The sequence below is a fragment of the Oncorhynchus keta genome, chromosome 18 (genome assembly GCF_023373465.1).
Source record: "Oncorhynchus keta strain PuntledgeMale-10-30-2019 chromosome 18, Oket_V2, whole genome shotgun sequence".
Taxonomy (NCBI): Eukaryota; Metazoa; Chordata; class Actinopteri; order Salmoniformes; family Salmonidae; genus Oncorhynchus; species Oncorhynchus keta.
In genome coordinates this window covers 12,946,328-12,964,612 of record NC_068438.1, presented here as the reverse complement: position 1 = coordinate 12,964,612, position 18,285 = coordinate 12,946,328, and the positions used below count along the sequence as shown (strand labels likewise).

General features: G+C 51.3%; 1 protein-coding gene across 2 annotated transcripts in view; it reads left to right on the top strand.

Annotated features, from left to right (window-relative positions):
- LOC118396832 (alpha-actinin-4-like) overlaps positions 1-18,285 on the top strand; it is a 44,567-nt gene that overhangs the window by 20,789 nt on the left and 5,493 nt on the right. Inside the window, exons 2-16 of one of the 2 annotated variants that reach the window (XM_052467425.1) lie at positions 4,138-4,252; positions 4,657-4,776; positions 7,670-7,756; positions 8,652-8,739; positions 10,442-10,520; positions 10,633-10,714; positions 12,339-12,424; positions 13,419-13,511; positions 14,397-14,627; positions 14,970-15,117; positions 15,493-15,638; positions 16,563-16,676; positions 16,943-17,083; positions 17,491-17,673; positions 17,898-18,032. In XM_052467425.1, coding sequence (XP_052323385.1) covers positions 4,138-4,252; positions 4,657-4,776; positions 7,670-7,756; positions 8,652-8,739; positions 10,442-10,520; positions 10,633-10,714; positions 12,339-12,424; positions 13,419-13,511; positions 14,397-14,627; positions 14,970-15,117; positions 15,493-15,638; positions 16,563-16,676; positions 16,943-17,083; positions 17,491-17,673; positions 17,898-18,032 — 1,848 coding nt within the window. Of the gene's footprint in view, positions 1-4,137; positions 4,253-4,656; positions 4,777-7,669; positions 7,757-8,651; positions 8,740-10,441; positions 10,521-10,632; positions 10,715-11,132; positions 11,219-12,338; positions 12,425-13,418; positions 13,512-14,396; positions 14,628-14,969; positions 15,118-15,492; positions 15,639-16,562; positions 16,677-16,942; positions 17,084-17,490; positions 17,674-17,897; positions 18,033-18,285 lie in introns of both variants that reach the window. The other variant, XM_052467426.1, reaches the window with a different exon arrangement.

The window sequence follows — 18,285 nt, the reverse complement described above, 5'->3', positions numbered from 1 at the left end:
TGTTAAGCTCTGTTGGGGTACTAGGTGGGTTCGTTCTATAAGGAATGTGTCTAAAATGAAACCTGGGCCCGTATTGATAGTGCCTCAAATCAGGATAGCTGATCCAGTTTGTTTTAGATCATAATGAATCCCATTAGAAAGATCGGGGGGGACCTGATCCTAGATCAGCATTCCTGCGTTGCTTTATGAATACGGGCCCTGGTCATTCTTCCATACATGATTTGATCCGAATGGCCAGCCAGCCGTCGAACTTGAAGGAAGTGGTGTTGGATAATCAAGCTTCCTCCTGCTCCAAGTGTGTTTGTGTGCTCTTGTCAGGAAAATGCTATAACTCCTAATAGTCATCTAGTGAAATAGTCTGGCTGGTGGGCAGGCACAATGAGCTACCTGTTCCAGTGTGTTTGAACAGAGGGGCTATTATGCGACTACTGACTGAGACAATGGGCACCTCACAGACCTCTAGTGCGTCGGCCACCAGGCAGACCTAGCTAATTGAGCAGTAGCCTAAGAATAGGTGGCCTTGTGTGGGCCGAGGTATTGACGACTGACTCCCAGACCTCTGCCTGCCTGCTACCTTCCACTCCCTGTACTCAGTCACAGGTGGGCGACACACACCTCTGCTGTCTCCTCTCACGAAATCCTCACAGGAGCTCCATAATAGCACACAGCCCCCTCCACACCTCATACAGGAGCAGTTATAATGATGACAATAACGTTATAATCAGTAGCGTGGGAGCTTCCTCCCTGTTAATTGGTTTCCTCACCTCTGTGACTATTGAGAGCACACACTCACTGTACCCACCACCAGTCCATGTCCCTGACTGGGCCTGTCAGCCGTTGTCCCTTAGGCCTTAATGATTTTAGGGCACACATACACATGGTTGGGGCGTAGCTACTAGCTGACACTCCCAGAGCTAAGCTGGCCCTGCTGCATGTTGCTGCCTGCCTTGTTTTCTGACTGGGAGACAGCGTGTTACTGACTGGGAGACAGCGTGTTACTGACTGGGAGACAGCGTGTTACTGACTGGGAGACAGCGTGTACATGTATGTAGTTACAGAACGAGCACAATATGGTGACAGTGAGCTCATCAGTGAGTGATTGGGTAGGCTGTCATTCATTACAGCAGTGGGCGGGTCATCACATCATGGAGTCATGCGGAATGCACAGCGGTTGTGCATTAGCATTGTGTTGCGAGCCTATGTCATTCTTTCTAGGTGCAGCCAGCCACACCCTTACCCGTTTTAGTGTGTCACAAAAGCAGGTGTTTGATTAGGGTGCTGCGTGCGTCGTCAGGGATAGTGTGTGTCAGAAGGAAGGAATGGGTGTGTAGTTGTCGGTTCTTGCGTCTCCCTTGCATTCCTGCTCGGGGAGTGCTGCTGGTCGGTTGGCAGGCAGAGACCTGAGTTGTCTCCTTGTTGTCTAAAACCTGGGCTATCTGTCCATCTACATGACCCTTAAGTTAACCCTCGTTAGGCCGAAGGTGACCTTTTTTTCTGTCGTCAAATTGAGCAGAACACAGCGGAACTCTGAGTTATTCTGATCCTCATTAGTCAAGCGTGGACATACCGGTAGCTTTGGAAAGAAAAACGCATGGCTTTTATCTCCAGGTAGTGAGACATTGTCTCAAGGTTTCCTCTTGGCTGTTGCCCTGTGTGTCTGTGTCCAATTTTAGTCGAGGTCATTGGTTGTAGACAGAGAGCAGAGATCCCTGTAATCCACTTGACCTGTTTTACTAGGATCTGTCCTGAGTGGCAATGATCCTGCTCTGTCCTTCAACACGACAAGAATAGTGTCCCCTCACGGACACTCAACCAACACATACCTGGCCATAGAAGGGCAAACTATTTGCTCACTACGGAAATTGATTCAACGTTTGAGCAACTCTGAGGTGTAAAATGCCACCGCTAATGCTAACAGGTCTGCCATGCCCCATCCCTTCCTGACTTGGAGATGCACACCTGTGTCGCTGTGTGACATCAGAGTCTTGGCGCTTCCTAATAGGGTTAGTAGTAACCTAGTGGTGTCGCTGAACACTGTTACCACAACAAGGAAGTAGAATACAATAGATATTTTCAGCTGGTGGTTTTGTATCATATAGGCTATTGTTGTCTAGTAACTAGAATGTGACCTGGTTTACTCTATGTTCAAGTTAGTTTGTTGTGTTGGTAATTATCTGTGCATGTTAATGCTGCTGTGCTGCGCCACATCCCTGCTCTGTTACAGAGGCCGATGGCGAGCTACACCGTGCGGGAGCAGTGTTTGCAGGGGATGTTTGTTTGTGTGTCAGCCCTCCTCTCCTGCCCCTCCCCTGTCCCCGTGGGTCTCGCTCAGGCAGGGGCTGGAGGGCTTGGAGGGTGCTGAAGGGACTCATTATATACAATATACATGCTGCTCAATGGGCCCTTTGTGTGGCAGCCCAGTGGAATGGGGAGAGGGCAGGCCCAGGCCCAGCACCCTGTCATAATGTTGTCATACTTCAACACGCATCGTAACACCCTGCCATGCCTAACCTTGGGGAGGGAGGGGAGACTGATCCCAACTCGGGGTTGTGAAACAGGGTGATACGGGGAGACGGTGAAACAAAGTTATTGGGGCGGGGGGGGGGGCAGCAAAGGGCAAAGTGGTGTGTTAGCAAAGGGCAAAGTGGTGTGTTCAAATGGTAGCTCAGAGGTTGACTGGAGCCATATTGGGTCTCGTTGACTCTGGACAAGGAGAGAGGTGTACGAGGGTTAGTGTCCCCCATCTCTACTGTTTAACCCACTCAGGAATCGCTGTGTTTTATTGGTGTTTGTGTGGATTACAGAAGCTACAACCCACAGAGTTAAGAACTGCAAGTCCTCTTATAATGCTTTTTCTGACAGATAAGAATAACCCAGTCAGGAAGGAACACTATTTAGCTCACATTTCAGACGCTAGTTTCCTTCTCTGAGGGATTTTTTTCTTTTTTAAAGAAAGACCAGGAGTTTGGGGAGAACATTTTTAACCCTACACTAATGGAGTGTGTGCTACAACTTTTCAAAATAAGCAGATTCAAAACGGCACAGAGAGAGAAAGAAAGAAAGTGCCTCGTGAGCTAATGTTGGTGGGATAAAATGCAAAAGAAATGTTCTGCGTTGGTGCCGGCCTAGTTTTTAATAACGTGTACAGTTAGCCCGGTCCCATATCCGTTTTGTGCTATCATGTCAACTACTTGTCATACGAGCCCTTTTTAAAGAATGTGTCACTGAGCACAGAAACATGTTTGGCATGACGGTGAGGGACTAGGAGTTAACGTGATGGTACAAGCGGATATGTGACCAGGGTAGCGCACACTGCAGTATATCAACCTTACAGCTCACTCACTTACCTCATGAAGCACTCTGGTAAATACTGACTGTTAGTTGAATTAAAGAGATTAGGGCCTATATTCACAAAGAGGCTTGGAGTAGGAGTGCTGAATTGGGATCAGTTTTGCCATTTTAAATCCTAATGTATAAGATTGTATGGCCCGGGGGAGACCTGATCCTTCAATAAGCACTTATACTCAGAATTACGTCAACCAATCACAGCGCACTTCCTGTCACCTGTAACCTACTGTCTGTGCGCCCTGAGGAACTGCAGCTCCCCTCTTCCTGTTTTCTGTTTGTTCCTTTGTCTGTTTTTTACATTTGATTTAACCCTTATTTTACTAGGTAAGTGTACAGCAACAACCTGGGGAATAGTTACAGGGGGGGTTGAATGTGCCAATTGCAAGCTGGGGATGACTGGGCCAATTGCAAGCTGGGGATGACTGGGCCAATTGCAAGCTGGGGATGACTGGGCCAATTGCAAGCTGGGGATGACTGGGCCAATTGCAAGCTGGGGATGACTGGGCCAATTGCAAGCTGGGGATGATGATGGTATGGACACCGAGGTTAACACTCTTACGAAAAGTGCCATGGGATCTTTAGTGACCACAGAGTCAGGACACCCGTTTAACATTCCATCTGAAAGACAGCGCCTTACGCAGGGCAATGTCTCCAATCACTGCCCTGGGGCATTGGGATATATTTTTTGGACCAAAGGAAAGAGTGCCTCCTACTGGTGCCTCCTATTGGTTACACCAATCTGTGACCTCTCTTCCGCCCACTCTGACCTCCCTTCCTGTCTCTCTCCAGACGTTCACGGCCTGGTGCAACTCCCACCTGAGGAAAGCAGGCACGCAGATCGAGAACATCGAGGAGGACTTCAGGGATGGCCTCAAACTCATGCTCCTGCTGGAGGTCATCTCAGGTGAGCCAGCCCATCGACTAGATCATCATGACCCATGCAGAGGGCTACTACCACAGCTAAGCGCTAATCTACTTTACTGCACTCCGCAGCAATCTACTGTGGCAGAAAGTGCGGTGCCAGAAAAGGACTCTGTAACGCATTAGTGTCCCCTGTTCTTTTGATACCTTTCAACTAAGTAGTCTGGTCGTAGGCCATGGTTCTGGCCCTGTAGAGGATGCTGTCTGTTTTGACTCTGAAGGTTGATACTGTGACTTTAAAAGGAGCTGTGCCTGTCTGTTCTGCTGAGACAGTGGAAAGGGCTGTTTTCGTCATGAAACTCTCTGGGCTCACTGCATTTTGTTTGCCTGTGTTTTTGGCTGTTTTTGTGTGTGTGTGTGTCTGTGTGTGTGTGTGTTCATCCACAGGGGAACGGTTACCTAAGCCCGAGAGAGGCAAGATGAGGGTCCACAAGATAAACAACGTTAACAAAGCGCTGGACTACATCGCCGGCAAAGGAGTTAAGCTGGTGTCCATTGGCGCGGAGGGTCAGTTTACCTACCACACAAGCACTCTACACACACACACACACACACACACACACACACACACACACACACACACACACACACACACACACACACACACACACACAGAACATTGACAAACAACTCCAAAGCTCACAGCATCCTGCCAAGTACATCTCCCACTCGGGAGCGAAGTCATTTGGCTAGAGAGGAAGGGAGCTCTAGAGGAGAGGGAGCAAGAGGCCCTTCACACGGCCAGTAAATCAGCCCGAGAGTGCACGTCCGACTCTGTCGCTGTGACAATGACCTTTCTGCTCCAGCTATCTTGACAAATGGCCCGGCCAGCCTCCACCCCTCATTCCTACTGCATGATACACACGGCCTAGAGGTTCAGCTTAGCCCCCACCACCCTGACCAGCAGCCCACCACCCTACACTGCCAAAGGTCACCTGCTGGAAGCATCCTGACTCCAGGGAGAGAGACTGAGAGAGACGAGGACAAATGGCGAAAGAGAGAGACGAGGACAAATGGCAAAAGAGAGAGACGAGGACAAATGGCAAAAGAGAGACCGAGGCAGGCACAGAGAGAGAGACCGAGGCAGGCACAGAGAGAGAGACCGAGGCAGGCACAGAGAGAGAGACCGAGGCAGGCACAGAGAGAGAGACCGAGGCAGGCACAGAGAGAGAGACCGAGGCAGGCACAGAGAGAGAGACCGAGGCAGGCACAGAGAGAGAGACCGAGGCAGGCACAGAGAGAGACCGAGGCAGGCACAGAGAGAGACCGAGGCAGGCACAGAGAGAGAGACCGAGGCAGGCACAGAGAGAGAGACCGAGGCAGGCACAGAGAGAGAGACCGAGGCAGGCACAGAGAGAGAGACCGAGGCAGGCACAGAGAGAGAGCAGACCGAGGCAGGCACAGAGAGAGAGAGAGACCGAGGCAGGCACAGAGAGAGAGAGACCGAGGCAGGCACAGAGAGAGAGAGAGACAGAGGCAGGCACAGAGAGAGAGAGAGAGACCGAGGCAGGCACAGAGAGAGAGAGAGACCGAGGCAGGCACAGAGAGAGAGAGAGACCGAGGCAGGCACACAGAGAGAGAGAGAGAGACCGAGGCAGGCACACAGAGAGAGAGAGAGAGACCGAGGCAGGCACAGAGAGAGAGAGAGAGACCGAGGCAGGCACAGAGAGAGAGAGAGAGAGACCGAGGCAGGCACAGAGAGAGAGAGAGAGAGACCGAGGCAGGCACAGACAGAGAGAGAGAGAGAGAGAGACCGAGGCAGGCACAGACAGAGAGAGAGAGAGAGAGGCAGGCAGGCACAGAGAGAGACCGAGGCAGGCACAGAGAGAGAGAGAGGCAGGCACACAGAGAGAGACCGAGGCAGGCACAGAGAGAGAGACCGAGGCAGGCACAGAGAGAGAGACCGAGGCAGGCACAGAGAGAGAGACCGAGGCAGGCACAGAGAGAGAGACCGAGGCAGGAGAGAGAGAGACCGAGGCAGGCAGAGAGAGAGAGACCGAGGCAGGCACAGAGAGAGAGAGAGACCGAGGCAGGCACAGAGAGAGAGAGAGACCGAGGCAGGCACAGAGAGAGAGAGAGAGACCGAGGCAGGCACAGAGAGAGAGAGAGACCGAGGCAGGCACAGAGAGAGAGAGAGACCGAGGCAGGCACACAGAGAGAGAGAGAGAGAGAGAGGCACAGAGAGAGAGAGAGAGACCGAGGCAGACACAGAGAGAGAGAGAGAGAGCGAGGCAGGCACAGAGAGAGAGAGAGAGACCGAGGCAGGCACAGAGAGAGAGAGAGAGACCGAGGCAGGCACAGACAGAGAGAGAGAGAGAGAGACCGAGGCAGGCACAGACAGAGAGAGAGAGAGAGAGAGACAGAGGCAGGCACAGAGAGAGACCGAGGCAGGCACAGAGAGAGACCGAGGCAGGCACAGAGAGAGACCGAGGCAGGCACAGAGAGAGACCGAGGCAGGCACAGAGAGAGACCGAGGCAGGCACAGAGAGAGACCGAGGCAGGCACAGAGAGAGACCGAGGCAGGCACAGAGAGAGACCGAGGCAGGCACAGAGAGAGACCGAGGCAGGCACAGAGAGAGAGAGAGAGACCGAGGCAGGCACAGAGAGAGAGACCGAGGCAGGCACAGAGAGAGAGAGACCGAGGCAGGCACAGAGAGAGAGACCGAGGCAGGCACAGAGAGAGAGAGACCGAGGCAGGCACAGAGAGAGAGAGACCGAGGCAGGCACAGAGAGAGAGAGAGACCGAGGCAGGCACAGAGAGAGAGAGAGACCGAGGCAGGCACAGAGAGAGAGAGAGACCGAGGCAGGCAGAGAGAGAGAGAGAGACCGAGGCAGGCACAGAGAGAGAGAGAGAGACCGAGGCAGGCACAGAGAGAGAGAGAGACCGAGGCAGGCACAGAGAGAGAGAGAGACCGAGGCAGGCACAGGGAGAGAGAGGGAGACCGAGGCAGGCACAGGGAGAGAGAGGGAGACCGAGGCAGGCACGGAGAGAGAGGGAGACCGAGGCAGGCACAGAGAGAGAGAGAGAGAGACATGCAAAGAGAGGGGCACAGAGAGAGTGGGGAATAGAAACTAACACGCTGACTCCATGATAAAGCGTTGGAGGGTCACGGGGACAGACACAACCATTGTCTCTTACCTGTTCAAAGCTGCTGTAACACCTTGGGACTTTGCTTAAATGCATTATTCATGCTGTACCCAGCCCATCACTGTGCATATTTGTATTTGCACTATTCATATTTTAAGCCTACAAATATATGCAGAACTTGTCCCAGATCTGTTTGCACTATTATGACAAGGAGTTGACCTGATGTCACAAACAGATCTGGGACCAGGCTAATGCAGGCTAATGTTGATATTTATTGTATTTCTGAGTGATTATCTTCTCTCCCCTCCTTAGAAATTGTGGATGGCAACGCCAAGATGACCCTGGGCATGATCTGGACAATCATCCTCCGTTTCGCCATCCAGGACATCTCTGTGGAAGGTCAGTCTCTCTCGCTCTCCCCCTGTTAGGCCTCATCAATAGGCAGCTAGGATTTTAATCAGCCCCTAATGTTGCTTTAGAAAACACTTTGCTTTATGTTCTTCCTGTTCTCTTTTAAATCAGAAACTCATCTGGAAACGTTATGATTGGTTTTAAAGAATTTTCTTTGAACCTGGGGGATGACACTGTCCTTAAATCACCCCTCATTCATTATATCCGTGCTGCTCCACATGTTCTTATGCCAGAAACAGAGCAGGCATTTCCCTCTTCCTCCACACACACACTCCTATTCAAAACACAGCTGTGCTGAGGGGGATTCCACCGGGAAGTAGAGTGGAAGCAACTGGGTCTCTCAGATGCAATGCATCTCCCCTGCTCTGAACTGTTCTGCTGAGACCACAGGGGGTTGAGTGAGCCGAGCCAAGTGAATACCAGTCTGGCCTACATGCCTGCTCTGCTCTCACTGGTACTTGACGAAGACGGACACTGGCAGGAGAGATCGTTAACCCCCGGCTCCCCGGCACACTCTGACCGGGAGAGAAGTTAAACACGTTGGCTATCTATACTGCACTCTCAAACATGGTGGAAGATGGGTCTAGGCTGCGTCTGACTCTGAAATGTCAACTTATTAAAAGAGGGCTCTGGTCAAAAATAGTGCACTATATAGGGAATAGGGTGCCATTTTGGACGTAGCATAGACCCTTCAAATTCTAATCTGGACCTCGAAGACAGTTCCACTGCTTTTTTCCCCTTCTTCCCCTCTAAGCAGGGACTGATTTTTAAACCTGGGACACCAGGTGGGTGAAATTTAATGATCAGGGAACAACCGGCAGTACATCACACTCCGGAGCTCCTGCTGTAGACGGGTATCTAACTCTCCTTCTCCCTTTTCCAGAGACCTCTGCCAAGGAGGGCCTGCTCTTGTGGTGCCAGAGGAAGACCGCGCCCTACAAAAACGTCAACGTGCAGAACTTCCACATCAGGTAGCAGCGCGCACACACACACACACCACACACACACACAAACCTCGACAAGAGCTAGACGTCATTCCTGGCGACAGAACCTGAGACCGGAACAGGTTACAGTATTTCTCCAGACATTCTTGTTTGACCTCTAAAATTCCACAGTAGTGAAGCCTGTACAAACATTGCGTTACCCACACACTCCAGCAAACTCCACCAGTGCTTCTAGAAAGGTTGCCCTCTGCTGGTGAAACTGTAACGGTTTTGACTTGAGGTTATTATTTATAGGGGTGCCAGGTATGTTGTGCCTACCAGAGAAAACATTGGTTTCTCCTTTTGGTTTGGGAGGGGATGAGTCCCATCTGGTCCGTCAAGTCTACACCAATACAAAGGACTTATGTAAAAGTCAGGATGGAAATAAACTTTTCATAAACCCTTAAAACATTGGAAAGAACTTCAAAAACAACTATTATTTTGCGTGGGTTGTATTATCAACATAAATGATTACACACACATATCATAGTATACACAATGAGTTCTGATTCCTCCAGAAATGTCCTGTACCTCGGGCCTAAAAAGAGTCCAGCCCGGTAAAGGAGTTCAGGGAACTCAAGTGACCTTTGTCACACAATGTTTGTCCCTTCATTCAAGTGTAGCGTAAACCCAGTATTAATCATACAATCAATATAACAATTATTTTACCACAGAACTTTAAAGCGTATCAACTCTTACTAAGTCCTCAACTACAACTAACTACATAAATCATCACAGTATACATGACATCAAAACAAATGAAATACCGTATACAAAAAGGTTGTAGTCAGTCGGTCAGTCAGACAATCCCGGTGTAGTCCACGGACGCAAAGAGTGGATCCTGGGTAAACTCTATTAGGCTACAAAACACACGGAATAGAGAAGCTTCGGAACTGAAGGTTGAACACATCCTCATTCACGTCTCCATTACCCAGATGATGCTGGCTATTTAAATGGGAATTAAAGGGAAAGCGCCCTATTGGCAGGAGCACTATTTAAATGGGAATTAAAGGGAAAGCGCCCTATTGGAAGGAGCACTATTTAAATGGGAATTAAAGGGAAAGCGCCCTATTGGCAGGAGCACTATTTAAATGGGAATTGAAGGGGAAGCGCCCTATTGGAAGGAGCACTATTTAAATGGGAATTGAAGGGGAAGCGCCCTATTGGAAGGAGCACTATTTAAAAGGGAATTGAAGGGGAAGCGCCCTATAGGAAGGAGCACTATTTAAATGGGAATTGAAGGGGAAGCGCCCTATTGGAAGGAGCACTATTTAAATGGGAATTGAAGGGGAAGCGCCCTATTGGAAGGAGCACTATTTAAATGGGAATTGAAGGGGAAGCACCCTATTGGAAGGAGCACTATTTAAATGGGAATTGAAGGGGAAGCGCCCTATTGGAAGGAGAAGCACTGAGACGGTTCAGAAAAATTCAGGGCCGTCACAAAACGTAGGAGAGACGTTAGAAGTGTGTGCATAAGGGAAAGGGGGATACCTAGTCAGTTGTCCAAATGAAATGTATTCAACTGAAATGTCTTCCGCAATTAACCCAACCCCTCTGAATCAGAGAGGTGCGGGGGGGGCAGCCTTAATCGACATCCACGTCTTCGGCGCCTGGGGAACAGTGCATGACCTATGTATGTGCTTTGTGGAACCGTCTTCCTGATCTCTCTCACTCTCTCATATATTGCCAGCTGGAAGGATGGCCTTGCCTTCAACGCTCTGATCCACAGACACAGGCCAGAGCTCATTGACTACGACAAGCTAAGGAAGGTGAGTGGGTCAGCACATACTCCCGTCAGCACATACTCCCATCAGCACATCTCTCTTTGAGTGCATGCCCCTTCTGTGGCTTGTTTTTCTCACCTTCTAATTGGTTACTCAGGATGACCCCTTGACCAACCTGAACAATGCCTTTGAGGTGGCTGAGAAGTACCTGGACATCCCCAAGATGATGGACGCTGAAGGTATGCACAGGGCACAGTTGCGTGTGTGGCGTGTTTCCTGCATGTTCATATCGTATTCATTCATCTGACTGCTCGTATTCATTCATCTGACTGCTCGTATTCATTCATCTGACTGCTCTTCCAAGACTCCAGTGTGCAGGTGGATATGTTGACATCACGGCTGCTGTGCTCATCCTTACACACAGACCGTTAGCCTCAGCCCCCCCCCCCTCCTACCCCTCTCTCCCTCCCATCTCTCTCACTGTTTTTTCTGTTGGATCGTCCATCCCCCATTTTCCCTTGTCTGTGTGTTCGCAATTCTATCCTCCAGTTTGTATACCTGTTGTAAAGTGTTTGTCTGTCCGCCTGTCTCCCTCTACATGTGTAACTATCTCTGTGTCCGTCTGCCCGTATGTGTGTAACTGTGGTTTCCCTACAGACATTGTGAACACTGCCCGTCCGGATGAGAAAGCCATAATGACCTATGTGTCCAGTTTCTACCATGCCTTCTCTGGAGCCCAGAAGGTACCCCATTATCCCCCCCCCCCCTTACCCCTGCTCCGATACTAACCCTAACACCCCCCGGTCCGGTCCTCCACATCTACCCCCACCCTCTGCTCCTCTCCTCTCCTCTCCTCTCCAGCATGGCTTTCTCCCGCAGCATTGGTGTCGGCCTCATGGGAAACTGGTTCGGGACACAACACACACGTTGTCTTGAAGTCTCTGAATCTTCCTGTCCTGCTGGTAATAACAGGGCCCTCTTGCTCCTGTGTAGTGGCCTGTCTGTGTATAGTGATTGAGTTGGAGTGCATCGGGCCTCAGGGGCCCTTGGTAGTTAAACGGATGATTTTAAATGAGGCACTGAGCCCTGGGTCAGATGGTATCTGAGCAGAGAGGAGACAAGTCAGAGGGACTATCTGTTTGTGTTTTCTAGCTCTCTCTGTCTGCTGTATTCATCCTCTGTCCCCCACCTCTTTTCCCTCTCCTTTTTATCCTTCTCTCTCCCTGTAGACTGAGAACAGGAAGCCTGCTGACGGGCATGTTTTTCGACTGCGCTTTAATGAGTTTTTTTTATTCATTAAGAAGTTGTTTATGAGCTCCAATCTCAGGAGAGGTGCACGTGCAGAACTGTTTGCCACAGTCCCACTGTTGCCTAGACTACAGAACACCACAGTAAGCTGCTAGTGGGCCGGGTTACATACGGCCATTTGAACAATCATAGTTCATTATGGAAAACAGCCGTTAATCGTGAAACAGTATGGACACTGGTTAGACTAGTGTACCCTTCTCTTTAGTTTTGGGACCTTCTCTTTAGTTCTAGGGCCTTTTCTGTTATTATCAGCTTGACAGTTGAAATATTATAGTGTGTGTTGAGTGAAGAGGTGTGTCCCAACCTCTGCATCGTGGCCCCGGCAGACTCCTCCTCTCTCCCGAGGTGGACACGCCCGCTCTCTCTCTCCTGGTTACCGTGGTAACCCCCCCAGCAGCGGCAGTGGAGTCCGGGGTCTACTCCCTTTACTACAACCCCCCCCTCATCTCACCCCCCCACCTCGCTGTGTGGCGGGACCCTCTTGCTTTGGGTAGCTTTGCTTCACCACCTCTCTCTCTCTCTCTCTCCGCTCACTGCCTGGCCGTGGTTGTGTAGACATCGTGGGCACGCTGAGGCCCGACGAGAAGGCCATCATGACCTATGTCTCCTGCTTCTATCACGCCTTCTCTGGCGCCCAGAAGGTGAGCACCGCCACTACGCCACCTTTAACCCCTGACCTCTGTGACACCAGCCGGGGTCACAGGCAATGTCATACTGGCCAAGGACACTCACTGACACTTTGGGCTCACAGTACACCTCTATGGAACAACAAACACACACTCTTCCCTGCTCTAGAACTGCCCTGTTTCAACTCTGCCCCCATAGACTGGTCGTTAGCAGTGTTTCTCATAGCTACAGTTAAGGCATGACATTTCATAACTGATATGTTAGAGTATAATCTAAAGTGAGATGAAATAAGCTTACACTGATCTGTGGGAAACACTGTTAACAACAGTTCAAATGTCTGCCTATTAACACTACAACTGTTTCAATGTGTATAATGTGTTTTTCTGAGATTACTCCGTAGTGTGTTAAGATCCAAGGGCATAATACAGTTTCTTACTGTTTCTTTATTTCAGTGGTTTAAGTTTATGTCCCTAAACACACCAGCTGACGTGGACAAAAGCGGTACAGAACCAGACTGAATGCTACCATTGTATAGGAGAAGCATGTAGCTTTCTGAGGCACAGAGTGTGGAGTTGGCACACAGAGTCCGTGGAACTAACCATTGTCAGCTGTAGCATGTTGCATTAGCCTGTACCCTTACCGCTATACAGCCATCCAACGGGTTTGTGTGTGTGTGTGTGTGCACGGTGTTGAAATAATCTGTGAATTCAAGTCACGGCTAGTGTGTGGTTTTTGCGTTCACACTCAGTTTACTATGTTGTTCATAGCTAAAAAAATGACACTCCGTCCAGTTGGACATGAAACTAACTCGAGTTGAGTAAGGCCGGCACACAGTACGTAGTACTTTCAGTTTCAGCTTCCACTGCAGTTGTCCGTTGTCTTTGACTGGTAGGCAGCTGATCTGAATTGTAAAAAATGTGCCCAAGCCACACACGTTCGTGCACGTGCTCCTAATCCATAACAAGCAATCTGTGTATTGGCTCTGCTGACGACTTTCATCCGTGATAGGCTGAGACTGCAGCCAATAGGATCTGCAAGGTGCTGGCTGTCAACCAGGAGAATGAGCACCTGATGGAGGACTACGAGAAGCTGGCCAGTGACGTGAGTTGTACACGTCAGTCGGTCTGTCTGTACCTCCCTCTATCCTCACCACATGTCTACTGTCTGTACCTCCCTCCCTCCTCACCACACGTCTACTGTCTGTCTATACCTCCCTCTATCCTCACCACATGTCTACTGTCTGTACCTCCCTCCCTCCTCACCACACGTCTACTGTCTGTCTGTACCTCCCTCTATCCTCACCACATGTCTACTGTCTGTACCTCCCTCCCTCCTCACCACACGTCTACTGTCTGTCTATACCTCCCTCTATCCTCACCACATGTCTACTGTCTGTACCTCCCTCCCTCCTCACCACACGTCTACTGTCTGTCTGTACCTGTCCTGTCTGTACCTCCCTCCCTCCTCACCACACGTCTACTGTCTGTCTGTACCTCCCTCCCTCCTCACCACACGTCTACTGTCTGTCTGTACCTCCCTCCCTCCTCACCACACGTCTACTGTCTGTCTGTACCTCTCTCCCTCCTCACCACACGTCTACTGTCTGTCTGTACCTCTCTCCCTCCTCACCACACGTCTACTGTCTGTCTGTACCTCTCTCCCTCCTCACCACACGTCTGTCTGTCTGTACCTCCCTCCCTCCTCACCACACGTCTACTGTCTGTCTGTACCTCTCTCCCTCCTCACCACACGTCTGTCTGTGAGATGTTGCTCTGTCCCTCTGATGTGCTGTCTATGTTTTCCTAGCTCTTCTAGTAACGTCCGTAGGTTATATTTCCTCTCATCCCCTCCACATTGGCCATTTCTCCACTAAACTTCCCTTCTACCTTTACAGTTGTATTCATCTCGCACAAACATCTGCCCTCCTTTCTCTCACACTTCTCTCTCGTGTCATTTGTGTCACTATCCCCCTCTCCTCTGCCCTAGCTGTTGGACTGGATCCGCCGGACCATCCCGTGGCTGGAGAACCGGGCTCCAGAGAAGACCATGGCCGAGATGCAGCAGAAGCTGGAGGACTTCCGGGGTTACCGCCGTGTCCACAAGCCCCCCAAGGTGCAGGAGAAGTGTCAGCTGGAGATCAACTTCAACACCCTGCAGACCAAGCTGAGGCTGAGCAACAGGCCCGCCTTCATGCCCTCTGAAGGGCGTATGGTGTCGGTGAGTGGGACTGGCGGGCGCATGGACACTCTCTCTCTCAGTATTAGACACATTTAGAAGCAGTTGTAGCAATGATGCCATCCATATCTATTGGACAATTCACCGGGCCATCCTAACGCTCTCCTGTATTATTCCATTCTTATTTAGATCGTAGTGGTTCACGTTGTTGTCCCACAATGGGAAATTGGTTTGTGATTAGTTTAAAAAGACGTGACTTATAACAGCAGCAAACGTATCACCAAATGCATCTCCACATAAATTGCGCCGCAGGGAATAATGCTGGTATACAGTGTAGTGCTCTTTCTGCTGTATGGTGGGTCAGTGTTCTCTCCCTGGCTGCAGGACATCAACGGGTCCTGGCACAACCTGGAGGGGGCGGAGAAGGGCTACGAGGAGTGGATGCTCAACGAGATCCGTCGCCTGGAGAGGCTGGACCACCTGGCTGAGAAGTTCCGTCAGAAAGCCACCATCCACGAGTCCTGGACCGATGGTGCGGAGACATTAGTTACTGTACAGACAACACTGATCCCTCACTCTGCCGTAGGGTCGCAAAATTCCAGTCACTTTCCCAAAATTCCCTGGTTTTCCGGAAATCCTGGCTGAGAGATTTTGGATTTCCTGCTTGTTCCCTCCTCCTTAGGCTCTTCCAACTGGGATTTCTGGAAAACGTTAGAGTTTGGGGAAAGTTTACCGGAATTTTGCAACCGTACTTAGACCCTTGTTGGTGCCACCGCTCCCTGTAGATCCCAAAGTACGAGGTGGAGCTTTGACAATATTGATAATGAGGACGTAAGGGTTTGAGTGAGTTGATTTGGGTTTGGATATCTTGAAGCTTACTGTCTTTAACCCTTCCCTCCCACCCCAGGTAAGGAGGCCATGCTGACCCAGAAGGACTATGAAACAGCCAGCCTGTCGGAGGTCAAGGCTCTGCTGAGGAAACACGAGGCGTTTGAGTCTGACCTGGCCGCCCACCAGGACCGCGTGGAGCAGATCGCCGCCATCGCACAGGAACGTGGGAGGGGACTGAGGGTGGATGGGAGGATGGCAGATCGTGGGAGGGGACTGAGGGTGGATGGGAGGATGGCAGATCGTGGGAGGGGACTGAGGGTGGATGGGAGGATGGCAGATCGTGGGAGGGGACTGAGGGTGGATGGGAGGATGGCAGATCGTGGGAGGGGACTGAGGGGGATGGGAGGATGGCAGATCGTGGGAGGGGACTGATGGTGGATGGGAGGATGGCAGATCGTGGGGAGGGGACTGAGGGTGGATGGGAGGAGGGGACTGAGGGTGGATGGGAGGAGGGGACTGAGGGTGAATGGGAGGAGGGGACTGAGGGTGGATGGGAGGAGGGGACTGAGGGTGGATGGGAGGATGGGAGATCGTGGGAAGGGACTGAGGGAGGATGGGAGGAGGGGACTGAGGGAGGAGGGGACTGAGGGAGGATGGGAGGAGGGGACTGAGGGAGGATGGGGGATCGTGGGCGGGGACTGAGGGTGGATGGGAGGAGGGGACTGAGGGTGGATGGGAGGAGGGGACTGAGGGTGGATGGGAGGAGGGGACTGAGGGTGGATGGGAGGAGGGGACTGAGGGAGGATGGGAGATCGTGGGAAGGGACTGAGGGAGGAGGGAGGATGGGAGGAGGGGACTGAGGGAGGAGGGGACTGAGGGAGGAGGGGACTGAGGGAGGATGGGAGGAGGGGACTGAGGGAGAATGGGGGATCGTGGGCGGGGACTGAGGGTGGATGGGAGGAGGGGACTGAGGGTGGATGGGAGGAGGGGACTGAGGGAGGATGGGGGATCGTGGGCGGGGACTGAGGGTGGATGGGAGAACGGGAAGGGTCGGGGGAAAGATGAACAGAGAAATAATCCAGAAGAATGAAAAGATGGAGATTGTGGTCAGGTTGAGTAATAATTCCACGTGTGTGTTCCCTGTGCCTCAGTGAGCTGGACTACTACGACTCCCCCAGTGTGAACGCCCGCTGTCAGAAGATCTGTGAGCAGTGGGATGCCCTGGGGTCTCTCACCCAGAGCCGCAGGGAGTCTCTGGAGGTACGCCCCCCAGCCGGCCACCTTTCACACAGTCCCATCTAGTCATACTCTACAGGTCATAACAAGGACATGTTTATACTGCGAAAATGGATAGACACACACACACACACACACACACACACACACACACACACACACACACACACACACACACGCAGTCTATCTGCCAGGGTTCCCTTTCCCCACTTCTGTGTCTCATGGTGAACCCCTGTCACATAGATGCTAGTGTTCCCAGCAGGCACCTGACCCCAGTCTCCCCCCCACAGAGGACAGAAAAGCAGCTGGAGTCCATTGACGAGCTGTACCTGGAGTACGCCAAGAGGGCGGCACCCTTCAACAACTGGATGGAGGGGGCCATGGAGGACCTGCAGGACATGTTCATCGTTCACAACATCGAAGAGATCCAGGTAAAAGACATGGGGACACCGTCACCAACCGTTTACTGCTTTACGTCCCCAGAGGGTCTCCACTACCACAATGTATCATCATGACCTGTGCTGTTAACAGTAGGTTGTCAATAAAGTTGTCATTTAGTCTCATACTGGGTAACGAACATTTAGCAATGCTACCGTACCCGTAGACTGCCAGTCATAGCTCTAACGCTACTTAGCATTGGTTCGTGAAGCTACCGGTAACTTCCTTCACACTGCGCACATGGTATCCATGACTTCATCTGGCTGATGTGGGTATGCACTGTGATACCATGCTGATCTCTCTCTTCATCGGTCCTTTCACTTTGTCCTTCACCTCGTTTCCCGTCCTTCTCCTTCGTTTCAATCTCTCGTTTTTCTCCTCCTCCTCCTCTCTCTTACAGGGCCTAATCACAGCCCATGAGCAGTTCAAGTCCACCCTCCCAGAGGCCAACAAGGAGCGGGAGGCCATCCAGGCCATTCAGGCGGAGGTGCAGAAGATTGCCCAGTACAACGGCATCAAGCTGAGCGGGGGCAACCCCTACACCACCATCACACCCAAGACTATCGACAACAAGTGGGACAAGGTGTGTGCCTGTGGCTGTATGTTCATATATGCTTTGCGATGTGTGCAATTACTGCTTTTGCCGGTTTGAATTCAATCCATATATATTTATTTATGCCTGTTCCCACGTGCTCGTTAATACCTAAAACAGGCCCCTGAGTGAGCCTCAGCCTTGTGGCATTGCTTCTACAGTGGGAATGAGTGTCTGCTGTGCTGACTGGCGCCCCCATGTGGTGTGTTTTGTAGGTGGAACAGCTGGTTCCCCAGCGTGACCAGGCCCTGCAGGAGGAGCTGGCCAAGCAGCAGTCCAATGACCACCTGCGCCGCAAGTTTGCCACCCAGGCCAACATCGTCGGGCCCTGGATACAGACCAAAATGGAGGTACAGCAAAGAAACCCAGACCGACTCGTACTACTACATAAGATTGATCCAGCCCTCTTAGTGCCATGAGTTCTGTTGGCTCTGTGCCTCCTGGGCCGTGTTCATTAAGGCATTCAACACAAAATGTTTTGTAAACGGGGAAGAAAATTGAGCGTCCAGGTTGACCCTACCTGTTTCAGCTTGTTTTCTTCTGTTTGGTGCCGAGTGAATACACGCCAGCTCTGGCCTTTTTGTGATCTGGTCCTTGAATGTG